This window comes from Neovison vison, chromosome X, assembly GCF_020171115.1.
Source record: "Neovison vison isolate M4711 chromosome X, ASM_NN_V1, whole genome shotgun sequence".
Lineage (NCBI taxonomy): Eukaryota > Metazoa > Chordata > Mammalia > Carnivora > Mustelidae > Neogale > Neogale vison.
The window spans coordinates 52,418,951-52,438,731 of record NC_058105.1 but is presented as its reverse complement, the minus strand read 5'-3'; the positions used below and the strand labels follow the sequence as shown (position 1 = coordinate 52,438,731).

Below are 19,781 nucleotides of genomic sequence, written 5' to 3'. Positions count from 1 at the left end.
TTGCTGTGGGTCTATCATAGATAAATTTGATGAGGTTCAGGAATGTTCCCTCTATCCCTATACTTTGAAGCGTTTTAATCAGGAACGGATGTTGGATTTTGTCAAATGCTTTTTCTGCATCAATTGAGAGGACCGTGTGGTTCTTTTCTCATATTAATTTGTTGTATAACATTGATTGATTTGCGAATGTTGAACCATCCTTGTAGCCCAGGGATGAATCCCACCTGATCATGGTGGATAATCTTTTTGATGTGCTGTTGGATCCTGTTGGGTAGGATCTTGTTGAGAATCTTAGCATCCATATTCATCAGTGATACTGGTCTAAAATTCTCCTTTTTGGTAGGGTCCTTGCCTGGTTTGGGGATCAGGGTAATGCTGGCTTCATAGAAAGAGTCTGGAAGTTTTCCTTCTGCTTCAATTTTTTGAAACAGCTTCAGGAGAATAGGTGTTATTTCTTTGAAGGTTTGGTAGAATTCCCCAGGGAATCCGTCAGGTCCTGGGCTCTTGTTTTTTGGGAGGTTTTTGATCACTGCTTCAATCTCGTTATTAGATATCGGTCTATTCAGGTTGTCGATTTCTTCCTGGTTCAATGTTGGTAGTTTGTATTTTTCCAGGAATGCATCCATTTCATCTCAGTTGCTAAGCTTATTGGCATATAACTGTTGATAATAACTTCTTATGATTGTTTCTACTTCCTTGGCGTTAGTTGTGATCTCTCCCTTTTCATTCATAATTTTATGAATTTGGGATTTCTCTCTTTTCTTTCCTATTAGTGTAGCCAGTGGCTTATCGATCTTATTGATTCTTTCAAAAAACCAGCTTCTAGTTTCATTGATACGTTCTACTGTATCTCTGGTTTCTCCCTCATTGATCTCAGCTCTAATCTTGATGATTTCCCGTCTTATGTGTGGAGTTGGTTTGATTTGTTGTTGATCCTCCAGTTCTTTAAGGTGTAGAGACAGCTGGTGTGTTCTGGATTTTTCAATTTTATTGAGCAAGGCTTGGATGGCTATATATTTTCCCCTTAGGACCGCCTTTGCTGTATCCCATAGGTTTTGGACCGAAGTGTCTTCATTCTCATTGGTTTCCATGAATTGTTTCAGTTCTTCTTTGATCTCCTGGTTGATCCAAGCATTCTTAAGCAAGGTAGTCTTTAGCTTCCAGGTGTTTGAGTTCCTTCGGAACTTTTCCTTGTGATTGAGCTCCAGTTTCAAAGCAATGTGATCTGAGAATATGCAGGGAATCATCTCAGTCTTTTGGTATTGGTTGAGTCCTGATTTGTGACCCAGTATGTGGTCTATTCTGGAGAAGGTTCCATGTGCACTTGAGAAGAATGAGTATTCTGTTGTATTAGGGTGGAATGTTCTGTATATATCTATGAGGTCCATCTGGTCCAGTGTGTCATTCACTGCTCTTGTTTCTTAATTGATTTTCTGCTTCAATGATCTGTCTAATTCTGAAAGAGGCGTGTTAAGATCTCCTATGATTAGTGTATTCATATCAATATGACTCTTTATCTTGATTAACAGTTTTCTTAAGTAATCTGCTGCTCCCATATTGGGAACGTAGATATTTACAATTGTTAGATCATCTTGGTGGATAGTCCCTTTAAGGATTATGTAGTGTCCTTCTGTATCTCTGACTACAGTCTTTAGTTTGAAGTCCAATTTATCTGATATGAGAATCGATACCCTGGCCTTCTTTTGAGGCCCATTGGCTTGAAAGATGCTTCTCCATCCCTTCACTTTTAGTCTGCGTGTATCTTTAGGTTCAAAATGGGTCTCTTGTTGACAACATATGGATGGGTCCTGTCGTTTTATCCAATCTGCAACCCTGTGTCGTTTTATGGGTGCATTTAGGCCATTCACATTTAGGATGATTATTGATAGATACGTTTTTATTGACATCGAGTTACCTTTGAAGTCTTTCTTTCTGTAGACTGTCTCTATATTTCTGTTCAATGCTATTCTTGGGATTTTTCCTCTTTTATAGTACCCCCCTTAATATTTCTTGCAGTGTCGGCTTGGTGGTTGCATAGTCTTTTAAGCCTTGCCGGTCTTGAAAACTCTATCTCTCCATCCATTTTGAATGTCAGTCTTGCTGGATAAAGTATTCTTGGCTGCATGTTCTTCTCATTTAGTGCCCTGCTTATATCTTGCCAGCCTCTTTTCGCTTGCCAGGTCTCTGTGGACAGGTCTGACGTTATTCTGATGGGCTTCCCTCTGTAAGTAAGGAGCCTCTTTGCCCTGGTGGGTTTCAAGAGATTATACCTACAATTATAATTCCTCAATTTGACTATCAGGTGTCGTGATGTTTTTTTGGAATGTATAATCTTGGGTGGAGACCGTTCAGCCTCTAGTACATGAACGCTGGTTCCATTCACGAGACTGGGAAAATTTTCATGAAGGACTTGTTCCACTATATCTTCTAGACTTCTTTTTTTCTCCTCCCTTTCAGGGATTCCAATAATTCTGATGTTGGAACGCTTCATGGCATCATTTATTTCCCTGATTCTGTTTTCGTGGTTTCTAAGGTGTTTGTTCCAGGCTTCCTCCTGATCCTTTCTCTCTATCTGTTTGTCTTCCAGATCACTAATTCTATCTTCTGTCTCAGTTACCCTAGCTTTGAGAGAGTTTAGATTAGATTGGAACTCATTGAGAGCATTGTGAACCTCCTCCCTGGTAGCTTTGAGCTCCGCCCTAATATTGTGAACATCCTGTCTGGTCACTTTCAGTTCTGCCCTAATCAATTCTGTTTGGTCATCCATGGCTTTCTCCAACCTAGCTATTGCCTGGATAATTGTTAGCCTGAATTCTCTTTCCGACATATTGTCTATGTTGATAGCCGTTAGCTCTGTTGCAGAAGGTCCATCCTCTGTATTTTTCTTCTGTTGGGCATTCCTCCTCCTAGTCATTTAGGTGGGAGATGACTGAACAGATGTAGCTGGATGTATCAACTCTGGTGCAGTCAAGGTGCACACTGGAACACTTCTGAGCAATCAGGATTCCCCACCCAAACGAGAGACAAAAGAAAAGAAAAAAAAAAAAAGAAAAAAAAGAAAGGAAGAAGAAGAAAAAGAAAAAAGAGTGAGAGGGAGAGAGAGACAGAAAAGAAAGGGAAGATGAAAAAGAAGGTTCAGCCCAGATGGGCCCCAAGGTAAGATTTATGAAATAGACAAACAAAAAGGGTTAAAAAGAGATAAAAAGACTGATACAAGTGTATGGCAAGAGAAAAAAAAAAAAAAAAAATATATATATATATATATATATATATATATATATATATACAAGTAAAGAAAGAACCTCGTCAAAAAGAACCCCAAGTGTAAAATTTATATGCTATCAGGACAAACACACAAAACACAGAATCACTGGTGGAAGAAGATGGGAGAGTTCTTATAAATTCTCAGTGTGTGCGAGGAAGGTTGTTTTGATTCTTCCTGGATGTATCTTGATATCTTTGTTAAAGGACTCAACTTTCCTAAGATAAATGGGATTAAAAATTGGTTTACCTATAGGGGTAGTATTGATTGGGAGAAGGAGATTATTTTGAAGTTTAACTCTATATGAATATTAGAAGATAAAAGTAAAAAGGAATAAACTAGACTAAACTAAAGTTTTAAAAAGGGAATTCAAAAAATAAAAATGCAAAAGAAAAACATAGGTGTATGTATCAAAAAGTTTAGGTTAGAAAGGTATTATGGAATTTGATGTACTGTACAGTTTGCTGTGATGGTAATTAGGTTAAAAAAATTACCTATGTGTTAAAAAAAAATATGAACTGTAATAGTGGAAAGGAGTGAACAATACAAGTTTTCCTATGAAGTAGTTGTTGCTCTCTTGTAGTCCTTTTTTTTTCTTTCTTGCTTTGTTTTCTGGGGAAGGGGCCTGCCACGTGGGTTGTCAGTTAATGATGTTTCCTGAGTTGAGTCCTCCCGCCCCCCTCAAGGGAGTGGGCTCTGGGGAAACTGTTTTTTTTTTCATGCTTTCAGGCATAAAAAGCGGTTTTTATGGTTGTTCACTTTTTTTCCTCTCACCTTGACCATCTTTGATGGTTTTTGTAGTATTAGAAGAAATCAAACCGTACCCTGACCTCCCTCTCAGAGAGAAGCCTCAGTCTGGGTGCAGAACCTGAATAAATTCCCCCTTGGCCACTGGCAGAGCAGGTTCCAAGTTGCAGACCCTGGGGACACAGGATATTTTGCTGGTACCCAAAGCCAAGGCAGTGGCGGCTGTCTGGGAGCTCCCGACCGCCAGAGAGGTTCCAAGCAGTAGTCGCACACTGAGATTTTGACGCTGGCCTGGGCTGGGAGTGCCTGGCTTGCGCACACCTCTTTTCACAGGCGGCTATGGGTCGGGCGGGCGTCTTGGGCACTGAGAAAGGGGCACTGGTCCGCAAGCACCAGGCTGGGCTTTTGTGCACCTCTGTCAGGGAAAGAGTTTCGGGCGCGCGGCTTAGGCTTTGAAACAATGGCGCGGGTCAAAGAGCCCAGGCCAGTCCTTTGTAACTCAGGGGAGCATGAGGGACGTGCGCGCGTATCTCAAGCTTTGTGGTAGGGCTAGCACTCATTCTGCCCACCGGCGTGGCTCCCATCCCCTCACAGAAACTAGAACCCACGCATTCTTGGGCACGCTGGCAGCTTAGGGACTAGGACCTGGTTTCTCAGCCACAGTCTCTCTACCTCAGCGCCGGAGGCTGTCCTGGGACCGGGGACTTAAGTCCCTGTCCCTAGCCGCCCTGCTTCCCACAATTTCCCCCTGTGATCCTTTGCTCTTTTGGAGTGCTTTCAACCAGTCTCCAAGTTACTGCTGGTCCCCAGACGCAGGGCACTCTCGCTCGTCTTGAGGTGTTACTTTCCAACGGGTTGCCTCTGGTGGCTCCCTCCCCCTTTTGTTTATCTTCCGATATCAATCTGGTGTTCCCATTCCGCTTTACCTGCCCACTGGCATCTTCTGCCTCTGTAGAGATCCAGATGTGTATAATTCTGATCTCAGGCAGATTTCATGAGTGATCGGAGTTCTTTGGAAGGTAATCAGCTCACTTTGGGGCACTGAGAACGGGGCGCTGGTCCGTAAGCCCCAGGCTGGGCTTTTGCGTGCCTCTGTCAGGGGAAGAGTTTCGGGCTCACGGCTTAGGTTATGAAACAATGGCACGGGTCAAAGTGCGCCGGCTGGGCCTTTGTAACTCAGGGGAGCATGAGGGACAGGCTGGGCTTTTGTGCATCTCTGTCAGGGGAAGAGTTTCAGGCACGCGGCTTAGTCTTTGAAACAGTGGCACGGGTCAGAGAGCGCTGGCAGGGCCTTTGTAACTCAGGGGAGCATGAGGGACGTGCGCGTGTATCTCGAGCTTTGTGGTAGGGCTAGCGCGCATTCTGCAGACCGCTGGGGCTCCCATCCCCTCACAGGAGCCAGTACTCACCCATTCTTGGGTGCGCTGGGGTCTTAGGGACCAAGAGCGGTTTCTCCACCGCACTCTCTCTGCCTCAGCACCGGAGAGTCTGTCTGGGACCGGGGACTTAAGCCCCTGTCCCTAGCCGCCCCGATTCCCACAATTTCCCCCCTGCGATCCTTTGCTCTTTTGGAGTGCTTTCAACCAGTCTCCAAGTTAATGCTGGTCCCCAGACGCAGGGCACTCTCGCTCGTATTGGGGTATTTGTTTCCAACTGGTCGCCCCTGGTGGCTCCCTCCCCCTTTTGTTTATCTTCTGATATCAGTCAGCAGTTCCCTTTCCGCTTTACCTGCCCACTGGCCTCTTCTGCCCCTGTAGAGATCCAGACGTGTATAATTCTGATCTCAGGCTGATTTCATGGGTGATCGGAGTTCTTTGGTAGGTAATCAGCTCACTTTGGGGTAAGACTGAAAAGGTGCCTCTTCCTACTACCCTGCCATCTTGTCCATCCCCCTGTTCCATTAACATTAAATGATTATTCAGGTTTGCATATTCATTGGGAAAGCCACATTTTTTTTATATGATTTCATTCAGAATATTCAACGTTTTGATATGTAATGTCTTGGTTTTTTCTGTTTTCATTCTTTTCTTAAATATGAATGCTAGCTCTTATATCTAGATGTGTATTTATCTGGTGAAAAACCGGTTTGATCATTTTGAGATCGAGTAAAAGAAAACCACTGTAACTCATTCTCAAATCCATGTGTTCATATTTTTGTTCATTTCATTAACTTATAAGACTTCATTTTGTAGCAAGATTGCTTATTTATATCAGCTTTTACAATAAAACAAAATACACCAAAAAAACAACATTCAGATTAGGCCTATGAACATGAATCAGTTTTGCTATCAATTGCTTTTCATTAAATTTTAAAAACCAGGAATTAACTCATTTTCCCATGGTTATCAGTAATTCCTAATATAATAACATAGCACAGCAGTCATTTTGATGGCCTTTCTGGCTTCAAAAAGTTGTTCTCAGGATTTTTGAAATTCTTTCAAATTCTTCGCATGATTCTCTTGAGTTTACAGTGCATTTGGGGGCAGACTTTGTTACTGTGTTTTGTTTCAGACTAAAGATTGGTAGATGTTTGTTGATGCATAACTTCCGTGTTACCACTGTCTTTGGGGAATGTATTCTCTATTAAAATTTTTCATTAAATTATAGTTAACATACATATTAGTTTCATGTGCACCACACTGATATTTGACAATTCTGTATGTTATTCAACACTGTTAGGGTATGTAGTGGACCACCCCTCATTTAGACAGAGAATGCCCTCGATAATGCAAGTCACACAGCCAGGTTTATTTGACAAGCTTAAGCTTGGGCCCAAGTATACCTGACAGAGCAGAGTAGGGACTTGGACCCTGAGGCTAGTTAAGGCAAGGGTTTTTATGGGTCATTACAAGAGGCTTGGGGGTAGGGGGAGGAGGAGAAGTTTCAGACTTTTCTGCAGTAGGCTGATTAGCTGTTGCGGGCTGGTTACAGGCTTAGTTACTTTCTTGGAAGTGTTTACAGGGTTTGGTATAGCAGTTTTTCCTGGAAGTGTTTACAGGGTTAGGTATTCCTGACTAAAGCAGGGTCGGGGGGGGGTGGTCCCTGGAACTAAAGTAAAGTAGGGGAAAGTTCAGCCCTTGGGCCTGAGATGGCTCCCCAAGGTAAGATGGCTGTACTTATGTAACCCACTCTTACAAACTATTTTTCCAAAGTCTCATTTTATAGATTAATTATGGCTCTTATCTCTCCTTTACATCTTTTTTTTAAAGATTTTATTTATTTATTTGACAGAGATCACAAGTAGGCAGAGAGGCAGGCAGAGAGAGAGGAGGAAGCAGGCTCCCTACTGTGCAGAGAGCCTGATGTGGGGCTCGGTCCCAGGACTCTGAGATCATGACCTGAGCCGAAGGCAGAGGCTTTAACCCACTGAGCCACCCAGGTGCCCCATCTCCTTTACATCTTATATAGAAACATTTGCCATTGGCTCCATATACTAGGTGAACTTGTATTGATTATTTTGTCCAGTGCAGGTACAAGGTGTACTGCAGAAAGTACAGTGATAAGCAGGAGAGATCCTTCCCTTGAGGAGGTTATTTTCTAAAAGATGTTAAGAAAATCAATTAATAGAAAATCACAGTTCTTGCTATTTTTCCATACTTCCAGGCAGAGCTTTGCTCAGTCATTGAGTCTGGATTTCACAGTTTGTATTGGCGGTTCTGTCTGCTATCTAACTTAAATCTACCCTTCTTTAATGTGTCTTCAGAAAAGCAGGTGTACTGAAAATGACAGGGCTTAAAGACTGTGATCATGATCATGAAATGAAACATTGTACTTGGAGATTTCAAGAGCAGTAAGTTAAATGATATAAATGAAGTTAATAGTTAAAATTCTATTAAAGAGGGTAGTCGTGATGAGCACTGGGTATTGTATGTAAGTGATGAATCACTGAATTCTACTCCAGAAACCAATATTGCACTGTATCTTAACTAACAAAATTTAAATAAGAAATAAAATAAAATCTCATGTGACTTTGAAGATTGGATGTCGTGGATAGAGTATGCAAGGTTGGAAGACCTGGAGACTGTCACAGAGGGGGATTTTAAGATTTCAAGTTAGAATAAGCATTATTTTTCATCCAGGTGATGACAAAGTACTAATGTGTGGCAGTGAGAAGATAGTGTTATGCCCCAATAACGGGTCTGTGATTAAAGGAGTGAGTGCAAAGTTAAGGTGAAACAAAGCTTTATTTCATGCTAAGCATCAAGAATCTAACCAAACGTTTGGGGACGCACCTCTTACAAGAGAGGGCATCCCTTCTCTGTTTCACAGACCAGCTTTTAAGGGTAAAGGCCATGCGGTCTGCCCTGGCCACGCACAGGTGACCAATGAGATTGTAGCACACACACAGGAAACTCCACAGTGATGCTAGGTGACCAATTGAATTACAGTTTACCCTAGTAGACATTAGTACATAGTACTAACACTACTACATAGTACTAATACATAGTACTAATGTACATAGACATAGTACATCTGGATTAGGATTGGCACCAAAAAGGCTCCCAAAGGGTGGGAGGGGGCATACTCCTTGGTAGCTAGGGAGACAGTATGCAGCCCCCCACTGATCAGATGTCTCCAGCTGGCCTGACCAACCCTTATATCTGGGCTTTGGTACCTGGAGCTGGTTTCCAGGACTTGTTTTTAAGTGACTCCCCTAAGGGAAGGGGAGCAGGGACAGTTTAAAGGTTAAACAGCAAGGTTTTTGTTTAACTTCAATGAAAGCCTCTTGCTAAATAGGTCCTTACACATAATATAACACCATGGTCCGCACCCCAGGGTACTTCAAAGAATGAATTATAAAACAAAGAATGTCAGTCAACTAAAATGCTTCCAGGGAGCACAATTAAAAAAACATATATTTCAGTCGAATTTGTATTTTATTTAGTTTTATCACTTAGGTACAGTCAAGTGCCTCCATGAGACATGAGCATTTTATCATTGTATCTGTGTCTGGGGATGTTGCTCAGTGCTTCCTGTTATTTCTACGCTTAGTTATTCAATACATTATCTTACACACCTAGATCCTGTAATGGAGATCCAACTCTTATCTGTGTAACTGGTCTGATTGTAAAAATTCACACTTTTGATTGCAGCAAATTATTAGTATGACTAATGCATACTAATTTGTGGCTCCTGTTAAGAGATGAATATAACTTCACCTCCTCTGTAGTCTCTTCTTTTAAAGGGCACTTTGTGGCTTAAGGGCTTCTGTTTATGTTGTCAAGTTCTTTTCATGTTTATATTTCAAGAAACTAAGCTATATGTGCAAAAAATAAATATAATTAGGATTACTAATAATTTTTTGGGGCGTGCTGGAGTGGCTTAGTCAGTTAAGTGTTCTGTTCAATCTCAGCTGAGGTTTTGATCTCAAGGTCCTGGGTTCAAGCCCTGAAGAGAAAAGAAAAAGTATTTATTTTCATTGTGTGTACTTGTATATGTTCCTATGTGTCTACTCCCACCTCCAACTGCGTCCCAAAATTCATTTGATGAACGAAAGCTAGTTAATGACTTGGAGTTAGAGGAAACTAATGGCTAAAAGAAATTATTACCATAGGAATATTACCAAGTAAGAAAATATTACCAAGTAAGCAAAACCTAAGTTGAACTGTTTTAAAGGAAACCAGTATAGAATTCTTAAATAATATACTTATACATAACCTAATTATTTAACATCAACATTCTGTCAATGTAGGGGAAATTCTTTACACTTGATCTTAGCCAAGAGGCCGAGAAGCGATAGGAGGAGAAATTCTTTAGAGCATATATAAATATTTAATATATTTGATGACTAGAAATCTAAGTTTAAAAATTAAGTGTTCGCTCAGAGCTAGTCCTCTGATTTCAAATAGCATAGTAATAGTAATTTCTTAGGAAATGTGGTTCTACTTACATTATCTGTCATCATCTACATCTTTTATCTGTGGCCTAACTGCTCACTCATCTCAGTTTCATGTTTGTAAATTTTCATAGTTCACCTCCGAGACAACTGGTAGTTTAAATGCTACTGATGACTAATGAGTATGCAGTTAACAAAGAGCAACCATTTAGCTTCAGTAATATTTTCTTATTGTTATAAGGGATGATTTGCTTAAAACTGAGTCGCTATCTATTTTTAAACTTAGATAAAAATATTCCTTTGGAATGTCTAAAACAAACTAAAACAGTAAGTTTTAAAACCCAGAAGGAATTCATTTTATGCAGAAATTTTATAGTCCTGTCTATAAAATTATGACTACTGGAAAATAAAATAACAGGCCTTATATATATATATATATAATATAATGAACCACCTTATAATGAACCACCTATAATGAACCACCTTATTCAAGGGAAAAATATATATATATATATATATATTCTTACAGAGCATTTCTTATCTTACAGATGAGCTCAGTGAAAATGTTGCAACCTCGTCTCGAAAACATTCTTTTCAAGCTCACGTTTGAAGAGCATGTAAACAACATCAAACCAAGCATCATAGCAGTAACTCTTGCCTGTGAAGAGCTGAAGAAAAGTGAAAGCTTTAACAGACTTTTAGAGTTAGTTCTTTTGGTCGGAAATTACATGAACTCAGGCTCAAGAAATGCCCAGTCTTTGGGTTTTAAAATCAACTTCCTTTGTAAGGTAAGATAACATTTTATAATGCTAATTTATAATCATAATTTCATCTGTGATAGGGGTCACTCTAAATGGGCAATAGTACATAAGCCAAAAAAAGTATGAGTTTAAAAGGATCCTTTAAAAGGATGAGTGTTGTGGTAAATGAATTATATCTCATTAAAACTGATAAATATATATATTTTTAAATTTTAGTACAGTAAAATCTCAAAGACTATGTAAAATCTGTGGTAGTATAAACTTCTCTGATCAGATTTTACTGTAGTTTGTAAATTTTAAAAATTGCCTTTCATAAAGTAGATGCAATATTATACTTCAGTTCCCTTGTACTTATTTAATGTCTCTCTAAAAACTACTGGAAGAGCTAAATATAATGAGGTAAATAGCTAGAAACCTTTTTTTTTTTTTAATATGGTTTGCCTATTCTAGTCAAAACTATCAATACCCTTTGTCACGGCTGGCACGACAAATCGACAGGAACGTGAAGGTAAGAGACTGAAGAAAAGAACTCGAGAAGCAGAGAGATGGGGGCACGAGGAACACTGAGGAGAATGTCCAACAGTGCTAAGTTTATTCAAAGCATTAAGGCCATATATATAGTGATAATAGGAGAAGCAATACATCTGTGTCTAGTTAAACAACCATGAGTTCCCATAGTAAGTTTCACAATTAACTATAAGCAGACCTCATGACACCAAATGGCTGATGCCAGTACAATTGTTCTGTATTGATACAGCAAACCAGAAAGTAATTTATGGGCTGTACTAGGGCAGCAAGGACCAGCCACAAACTTAATGACCCCAACCAAGTTGTTCTCATTTGTTTAGCAAGCATGTGGGAAGTCACGTAGGCCAGTGCACAACACATAGCACAGATCCTATCTCAGTGCTACTCAACTTTTCCCATCCTAAACCTTTTGTTAGGTTATTCAGACTTTAATGGAGGCACAAGTCAGGGCCTTGTTTGGTCCTCGTCTGAAGCCTTATTGCGGCCTCCCACAACCCTTTTTTTGTTAAATACTGTTGTTACTAATACTAGATACTTATACTAGATATTTAGTCTATTAACCTAAAGTTGGAAAAAAGTTCAGATGACAGTCATCTTACTGTTTTGATCAAGCCATTTCATAGTATTATTTTTTGAGATTTTAATTCTCATGAGAAGAAACAGAGAAACATAAAAGTGATAGTATATGGCCATTTCAAGGCTATAATGAACCACCTTATTCAAGGGAAAGACCTGTCTGTTACGAAGAGAAAACTGAATAGACACTGAGGTGAAGGCCTATAAGAAATCAGAGGGGAAGACAAACCATGAGAGACTGTGGACTCTGAGAAACAAACTGAGGGTTTTGGAGGGGAGGGGGCTAGGGGGTTGGGTGAGCCTGGTGGTGGGTATTGTGGAGGGGCACGTATTGCATTGGAGCACTAGGTGTGGTGCATAAACAATGAATTTTGGAACACTGAAAAAAAAAATTAAATTAAATTTAAAAAAAAAAAGAAAGCTAAAGAGGGAAATAAATCTGAAAACAAACAGTCCCTCCTTAACATCTCACTATTCTTTCACTTTTTTTTCTTCTCACAGCATAAAAAACATTGAGAAACTTTGGTTAGTTCTTAAAGTACATTATAACACAAGAATCCCAGATGTAGGAATGGATATAAATTTCTATTCATGCATTAAATAGATGTGTGTTACATATACAATGAATAGCATTTTACTATGAATCAAAAATGATTTGCTTCAAGTAGTTCTAAGCCAAATAAATGGAGAATAATCTTTGTAGGTAATAACATGTATAATGGAATTATATCTATTTATTTCTTACTAATTTTTGAGTTATATTAGGAAAGAGGGCCAGGAAGATAGGGCAGATCATCTGGAATGGTAGATTTTATTTAAAAAAAAAAAGTCTATCCCTCTTCTTGTGATATTAGAGGACATGTGAAATTATTTGATAATGCCAGAAAGAATAAGGCTGTGCTTGTACTAATACGGAATAAATCATAGCCAGATATATAGGATAAATCTAAATATTTAATATATTTTCATTATATTGAATACCATGTATTCAATACTAATAAAGTCAACTCTTCTAAAGATGCTATTTGTTTTGAGTATATGCTGTATGCACATGAGTGAATCAAGATATTTTTGGTAAGATGATTATAAAAATGTTATAAATTAAGAGAAAAGATGATTGAAAATTTATATTATGTACCTATTTCACATTTCACTCATAAAAAGACATTTAAAAAAAACTTACCTGATTTGAATAAATATGTACCTTTTTTAAGTGTCTTAATTCCACACTATTCCAATTAATTACATGAACTGATTTTTTATGGCAAATATAAATAAGTATTTATACACAGAAACAGAAGATGATATTAATCTCATAGAAGGATTTTATAGTTATATTCTGGAGAGAAGCTCCTTCCTGTCATCTACCTGTCAAATAGAAGTTCTTCCATACAACACTGATCTGACATCTATCACTAGAGGTATGCTCAAAGGATTCAGCAGAAAGATTTTTGCCAACTTCAAATGAAATAAAAATAATCTTGTGGGAAATGCTATCATGTAGTAATAGATGTTCTAAAAGAGAAGAAGTGAATATTTTAAAATGCTCCCTCCCCCCCACCACTTAATCAGCAGGAATTTTATCTTCAGAGAAATACTTGTCGTTAAGAAAAAAAAAAAAAAAAAGAAAGAGAAATATCATATACATGCGTGATAGTCCCCTAATGTCTAGGATTAAGAGGATGTTCTTGGGATACAAAGGATTCTGAGTAGATATAAATGTCTAAAATGACAGAAATTTATGAAATACATAGAAATAGGTTTGTAATCTGTTAAAGTGAATTAACTACAGATGTATGATTAGCCAGAATTGCTGTTAAATTCCAATTACATTATAGAAGATTACTTGGTTGATTTTTCTTAATTTGTTTTCCTTAAAGAATTGCAGAGAGAACTTCCTTTGTAGAACACTGATTATGCTTCTAAAATGATGCCATTTTCCCCAACTGAATTATTCTAAGGATAATTTCCTTTCTCAGTGAATTTAAAACTATAATCTGCACTTTACAAGAAGTTACAGAGTATGTTAAAATATTCACCTACTTTTATTTTTTTTATTTTTTATTTTCAGCATAACAGTATTCCTTATTTTTACAACACACCTAGTGCTCCATGCAATCTGTGCCCTCTCTAATACCCACCACCTGGTACACCGACCTCCCACCCCCCACCCCTTCAAAACCCTCAGATTGTTTTTCACAGTCCATAGTCTCTCATGGTTCACCTCCCCTTCCAATTTCCCTCAACTCCCTTCTCCTCTCTATCTCCCCATGTCCTATATGCTATTTGTTATGCACAAATAAGTGAAACCATATGATAATTGACTCTCTCTGCTTGACTTATTTCACTCAGCATAATCTCTTCGAGTCCCATAAATGTTGCTACAAAAGTTGGGGATTCGTCCTTTCTGATGGAGGCATAATACTCCATAGTGTATATGGACCACATCTTCCTTACCCATTCATCCATTGAAGGGCATCTTGGTTCTTTCCATAGTTTGGCGACCGTGGCCATGGCTGCTATAAACATTGGGGTACAGATGACCCTTCTTTTCACTACATCTGTATCTTTGGGGTAAATACCCAGGAGTGCAATGGCAGGGTCATAGAGAAGTTCTATTTTTAATTTCTTGAGGAATCTCCACACTATTCTCCAAAGAGGCTGCACCAACTTGCATTCCCACCAACAGTGGAAGAGGGTTCCCCTTTCTATACATCCCCTCCAACACATGCTGTTTCCTGTCTTACTAATTTTGGCCATTCTAACTGGTGTAAGGTGATACCTCAATGTAGTTGTAATTTGAATCTCCCTGATGGCTAGTGATGATGAACATTTTTTCATGTGTCTGATAGCCATTTGTATGTCTTTATTGGAGAAGTGTCAGTCCATATCTTCTGCCCATTTTTTGATGCGTCTGCCTGTTTCGTGTGTGTTGAGTTTGAGGATTTCATTATAGATCCTGGATATCAACCTTTTGTCTGTACTGTCATTTGCAAATATCTTCTCCCATTCCGTGGGTTGCCTCTTTGTTTTCTTGACTGTTTCCTTTGCTGTGCAGAAGCTTTTGATTTTGATGAAGTCCCAAAACTTCATCTTCGCTTTTGTTTCCTTTGCCTTTGGAGACATATCTTGAAAGAAGTCGCTGTGGCTGATATCAAAGAGTTTACTGCCTATGTTTTCCTCTAGGATTCTGATGGATTCCTGTCTCATGTTGAGGTCTTTTATCCATTTTGCGTTTATCTTTCTGTACGGTGTAAGACAATGTTCGAGTTTCATTCTTCTACATATAGCTGCCCAGTTTTCCCAGCACCATTTATTGAAGAGACTTTTTTTCCACTGTATATTTTTTTTTCTGCTTTGTTGAAGATTATTTGCCCATAAAGTTGAGGGTCCATATCTGGGCTCTCTACTCTGTTCCACTGGTCTATGTGTATGTTTTTATGCCAGTACCATGCTGTCTTGGTGATCACAGCTTTGTAGTAAAGCTTGAAATTAGGTAAGGTGATGTCCCCCATTTTATTTTTGTTTTTCAACATTTCCTTAGCGATTCCGGGTCTCTTCTGATTCCATACAAATTTTAGGATTATTTGCTCCAGCTCTTTGAAGAATACCGGTGGAATTTTGATTGAAATAGCATTAAAAGTATAGATTGCTCTAGGCAGTATAGACATTTTAACAATGTTTATTCTTCTGATCCAAGAGCATGGAATGGTATTCCATCTTTTTGTGTCTTCTCCAATTTCTTTCATGAGTGTTCTGTAGTTCCTCGAGTACAGATCCTTTACCTCTTTGGTTAGGTTTATTCCCAGGTATCTTACGGTTCTTGGTGCTATAGTAAATGTAATTGATTCTCTAATTTCTTTTTCTGTATTTTCATTGTTAATGTATAAGAAAGCCACTGATTTCTGTACATTGACTTTGTATCCTGCCTTGTTACTGATTTGCTGTAGGAGTTCAAGTAGTTTGGGGGTGGAGTCTTTTGGGTTTTCCATATAAAGAATCATGTCATCTGCGAATAGAGAGAGTTTGACTTCTTCATTGCCAGTTTGGCTACCTTTTATTTCTCTTTGTTGTCTCATTGCTGTTGCTAGGACTTCTAATACTATGATGAATAAGAGTGGTGAAAGTGGGCATCCTTGTCCTGTTCCTGATCGCAACGGGAAGGCTGCAAGCATTTTCCCATTGAGAATGATATTTGCTGTGGGTCTTTCATAGATAGATTTTATGAAGTTCAGGAATGTTCCCTCTATCCCTATACTTTGAAGCCTTTTAATCAGGAATAGATGCTGGATTTTGTCAAATGCTTTTTTTGCATCAATTGAGAGGACCATGTAGTTCTTCTCTCTTCACTTATTGATTTGTTCTATCACACTGACTGATTTGTGAATGTTGAACCATCCTTGTAACCCAGGGATGAATCTCACCTGGTCATGGTGGACAATCATTTAAATGTACTATTGGATCCTGTTTGCTAGGATCTTGTTGAGAATCTTAGCATCCATATTCATCGTGATACTGATCTGAAATCCTCTTTTTGGTAGGGTCTTTTCCTGGTTTGGGGATCAGGGTAATGCTGACTTCATAGAAAGAATCTGGAAGTTTTCCTTCTGTTTCAATTTTTTGAAACAGCTTCAGGAGAATAGGTGTTATTTCTTCGTTGAAAGTTTGATGGAATTCCCTTGGGAATCCATCAGGTTTGGGGAGGTTTTTGATCACTGTTTCAATCTCGTTACTAGATATTGGTCTATTCAGGTTGTCAATTTCTTCCTGGTTCAATTTTGGGAGTTTATAGTTTTCTAGGAATGCATCCATTTCATCTCGGTTGCTTAGCTTATTGGCATATAACTGTTGATAATAACTTCTGATGATTGTTTCTACTTCCTTGGTGTTAGTTGTGATCTTTCCCTTTTCATTCATAATTTTATGTATTTGAGCTTTCTCTCTTTTCTTTGATCTCCTGGTTGATCCAAGCTTTCTTAAGCAAGGTGGTCTTTAGCCTCCAGGTGTTTGACTTCCTTCTGAACTTTTCCCTGAGATTGAGCTCCAGTTTCAAAGCATTGTGAAGAACTTTTCATGAAGAACTTGTTCCACTATATCTTCTAGACTTCTTTCTTTCTCCTCCCAGGGCCCTGGGATTGAGCCCTGCATCAGGCTCTTGCTCATTTAGGAGTCTGCTTCTCCCTCTGCCTGCTGGTTCTCCTTCTTTGTCCCCCTGCTTGTGTATGCTCTCTGACAAATAACAAAATATTTTTAAAAAATAAAAAACAGCAAAAATGGGTGGCTTTGAAAAAATGGGAAGTAAGAACAAATGGAAAGTCTTTTCAAGAAATTGACTTTGTATTAGCTTCCGCCATTTTCCTACTACTTGCCCTGAATTTGATTCAAATTCTTATTAGAAAAATGGGGCACCTGGGTGGCTCTGTGGTGTAAGCCTCTGCGTTCGGCTCAGTTGATGGTCTCAGGGTCCTGGGACCGAGCCTCGCATTGGGCTATCTGCTCAGCAGGGAGCTCGCTTCCCTTCCTCTCTCTCTCTGCCTGCCTCTCTGCCTATTTGTGATCTCTGTCTGTCAGAAAAAGAGAGACTGATTGACCTAGTATGGATTACAAGGATAGTCCTTGTCCAAGGGAAGGCATTGATAACACTGTCAAGACTATCTGTGATGGAAGACTGGTCATCTCATAAAGAACGCTGTTAACCAAAGCTAAGGATGCCGAAGATTAGGGGCAGGTGAATAGGTATCAGGCAGGCCCAAACAAAGACAAAATGACAGAGATGATTGGTACACCCGGGGAATACAAACAATACAGAAAACACACAAAAACCTCAAGAAACTAGTGGTACAATTAAGTGATCAGGAAATAAACTACATCTAGAGTATCGTGTAACACCACAAGATACACCATCAATGAACAGCAAGATTAATGACCATTGAGATTAACAGGGCTTCAGGAGGGAGGAATTTTTAATGATGGGATGGGGATGGGCAATACTGTAAAATGCAGCAGAAGGAACTTAAAGGATTAGTAGAATTAGGTTATACGAGAGAAGAAGCCACAACCTTACAAGGTGGGAGAATGTTGGAATCAGAACATACCTTTTAGCTTCCATTCTGCCAATCACTAGCCAAATTTTCATGGCTAAGTCACTTACTCTTTCTGAACTCAGTTTCCTTACCTGTGAATGAGGAAATGCAGTAGGGTTTTTTTTTGGGGGGGGGGGTCAAATAAAATGAATTTTGTCAGAGTTCTTTGAAAAATTATTATGTTAAATGATAACTTTTTTAATGATGGTAGATAACTAGGAATAATCATCGTCTTTGAAGATGAATTAGAAAAGCATATTGTCTGGAATATTGGGTGTACGTTGGAGACAAATGATAATGTTTGTAGGCAGATTATGAGAAGATTTTGAGTTATTTATATATTAGTTTAAATAAGTTATCCTCATAATTTTTTTAAATCCTTCATTTCATAACTTACGTTGCGTTAATATCCCTTTCCTCCATTCTATGACTTTCTAGTCATTCTAGTTGGACAGAGAGACATAATAAATCGTGATACATTAGAATGATCTCCTTTTGTATATTTTACAAAGAACCTATAGAAAACGTTACAGTTTACTACAGAGAAAATTTTATATATCTTACTTTGTCATAGGGATTAATAGGATAATGTAATTGTTTTCCTTTTTCTAAGATCCATCATTTCTGTAAAGTATATGTAACATAAACAGCTTTATTTCCTAGAGACCGTCATGTGATATTAGTGACAGAATATTGTCGGTATTACACCATGGAAGTTGTAAGAAGGAAAGAGAAAAGGTTTTAATGAGAAATGGAAGATGAGTTACCAGAGTATATGATTTATAAAGAAAATGACTGCTGTCTATGGAAGCCAAATTTGGAAATATATAATCCAAGCAAAAATCTACAAAAAAAAAAAATAAAAGTCTTATCTAAGTACTCTAAAAATTTCACATCTCATCATTTTTAGCTGAAATGATGTGGATTGTTTCCATGTAAACTGGTAAACTTAGAATGTTAACATAAGAAGATAACTGGTTGTGGGTGCCTCCGTGGCTCAGTCAGTTAAGCATCTCCCTTTGGCTCAGTTCATGATCCTGAGGTTGTGGAATCAAGTCCCACCTTGGCTCCCTGCTAGTGAGGAGCCTGCTTCTCCCTCTGCCCCTCCCCGCCAACTCATGCTCTCTCTCTCTCTTTCTCAAAAATAATAAAATCTTAAGGAAAAAAAGGTAACTAGTCTAGCCTCTTCAGTCTGTAGTTAAGAAAACTGACACTCAGAGGAGGGAAGTTTTGTGTATTGGCACGTTCTGGCTGCCACAACAGAATACCACAGGCTGGGTGGTTCAAACAACAGAAATTAATTTTCACACAGTTTTGGAGATAGGAAGTCAAAGATCAAGGTGCTGGCCTAGTTAGTGTCTGGTGAAATATGGAAATGTAATTGTTTTTCTTTTTCTAAGATCCATCATTTCTGTAAACTATATGTAATGTAAAAGGCCTTATTTCCTAGAGACCATCACATGGTATTAGTGACAGACTCTTCCTGGCTTGCAGACAGCCAGCCACCTTCTTGCTGTATGGTCAACAGAGCCTTTCCTCTGTGCCCTGCATAAAGAGTTGAGAATGTGCTTGAGAGCTCTGGTACCACCTCCTCTTCTTATAAGGACACTAATCTAGTCAGATTAGGCCCCACCCTTCTGCCTTTTTTTTTTTAAACCCTTAATTGCCTCCTTAAAGGTCTTTTCTCTAAATACAGTCCCTCTGAAGGTTACTACTTCAACGTGCAGATTGCTCAGGATAAGGCTTTCCTGGGATGTGAGACTTTTAAGTGCTAAATTGGGACAGTCTCAAGGAAACCAGGACAGTCAGTGGCTGCTTTAGTTATGAAACTAGAGGTAGGGTCCTAGCCTCCTAATAATACTCCATTTTTCTCTCTTTTTTAAAAACATGTAAGTTTAACAGCTCTCCTTTTACATTTTTATAATGCCCTTTACTGTTCTTTGTCTAGTTTTTGCTCTTCAGATCTTCTCTGGTACCCACTATACACT

The 19,781-nt window shown here is 38.8% G+C and overlaps 1 protein-coding gene across 4 annotated transcripts in view; it reads left to right on the top strand.

Moving 5' to 3' along the window:
* The window catches only part of DIAPH2 (diaphanous related formin 2), a 980,408-nt gene that overhangs the window by 448,071 nt on the left and 512,556 nt on the right, over positions 1-19,781 (top strand). For all 4 annotated transcript variants that reach the window (XM_044235543.1, XM_044235542.1, XM_044235544.1 and 1 more), the window contains one exon: positions 10,394-10,633. In XM_044235543.1, coding sequence (XP_044091478.1) covers positions 10,394-10,633 — 240 coding nt within the window. The remainder of the gene's footprint in view (positions 1-10,393; positions 10,634-19,781) is intronic.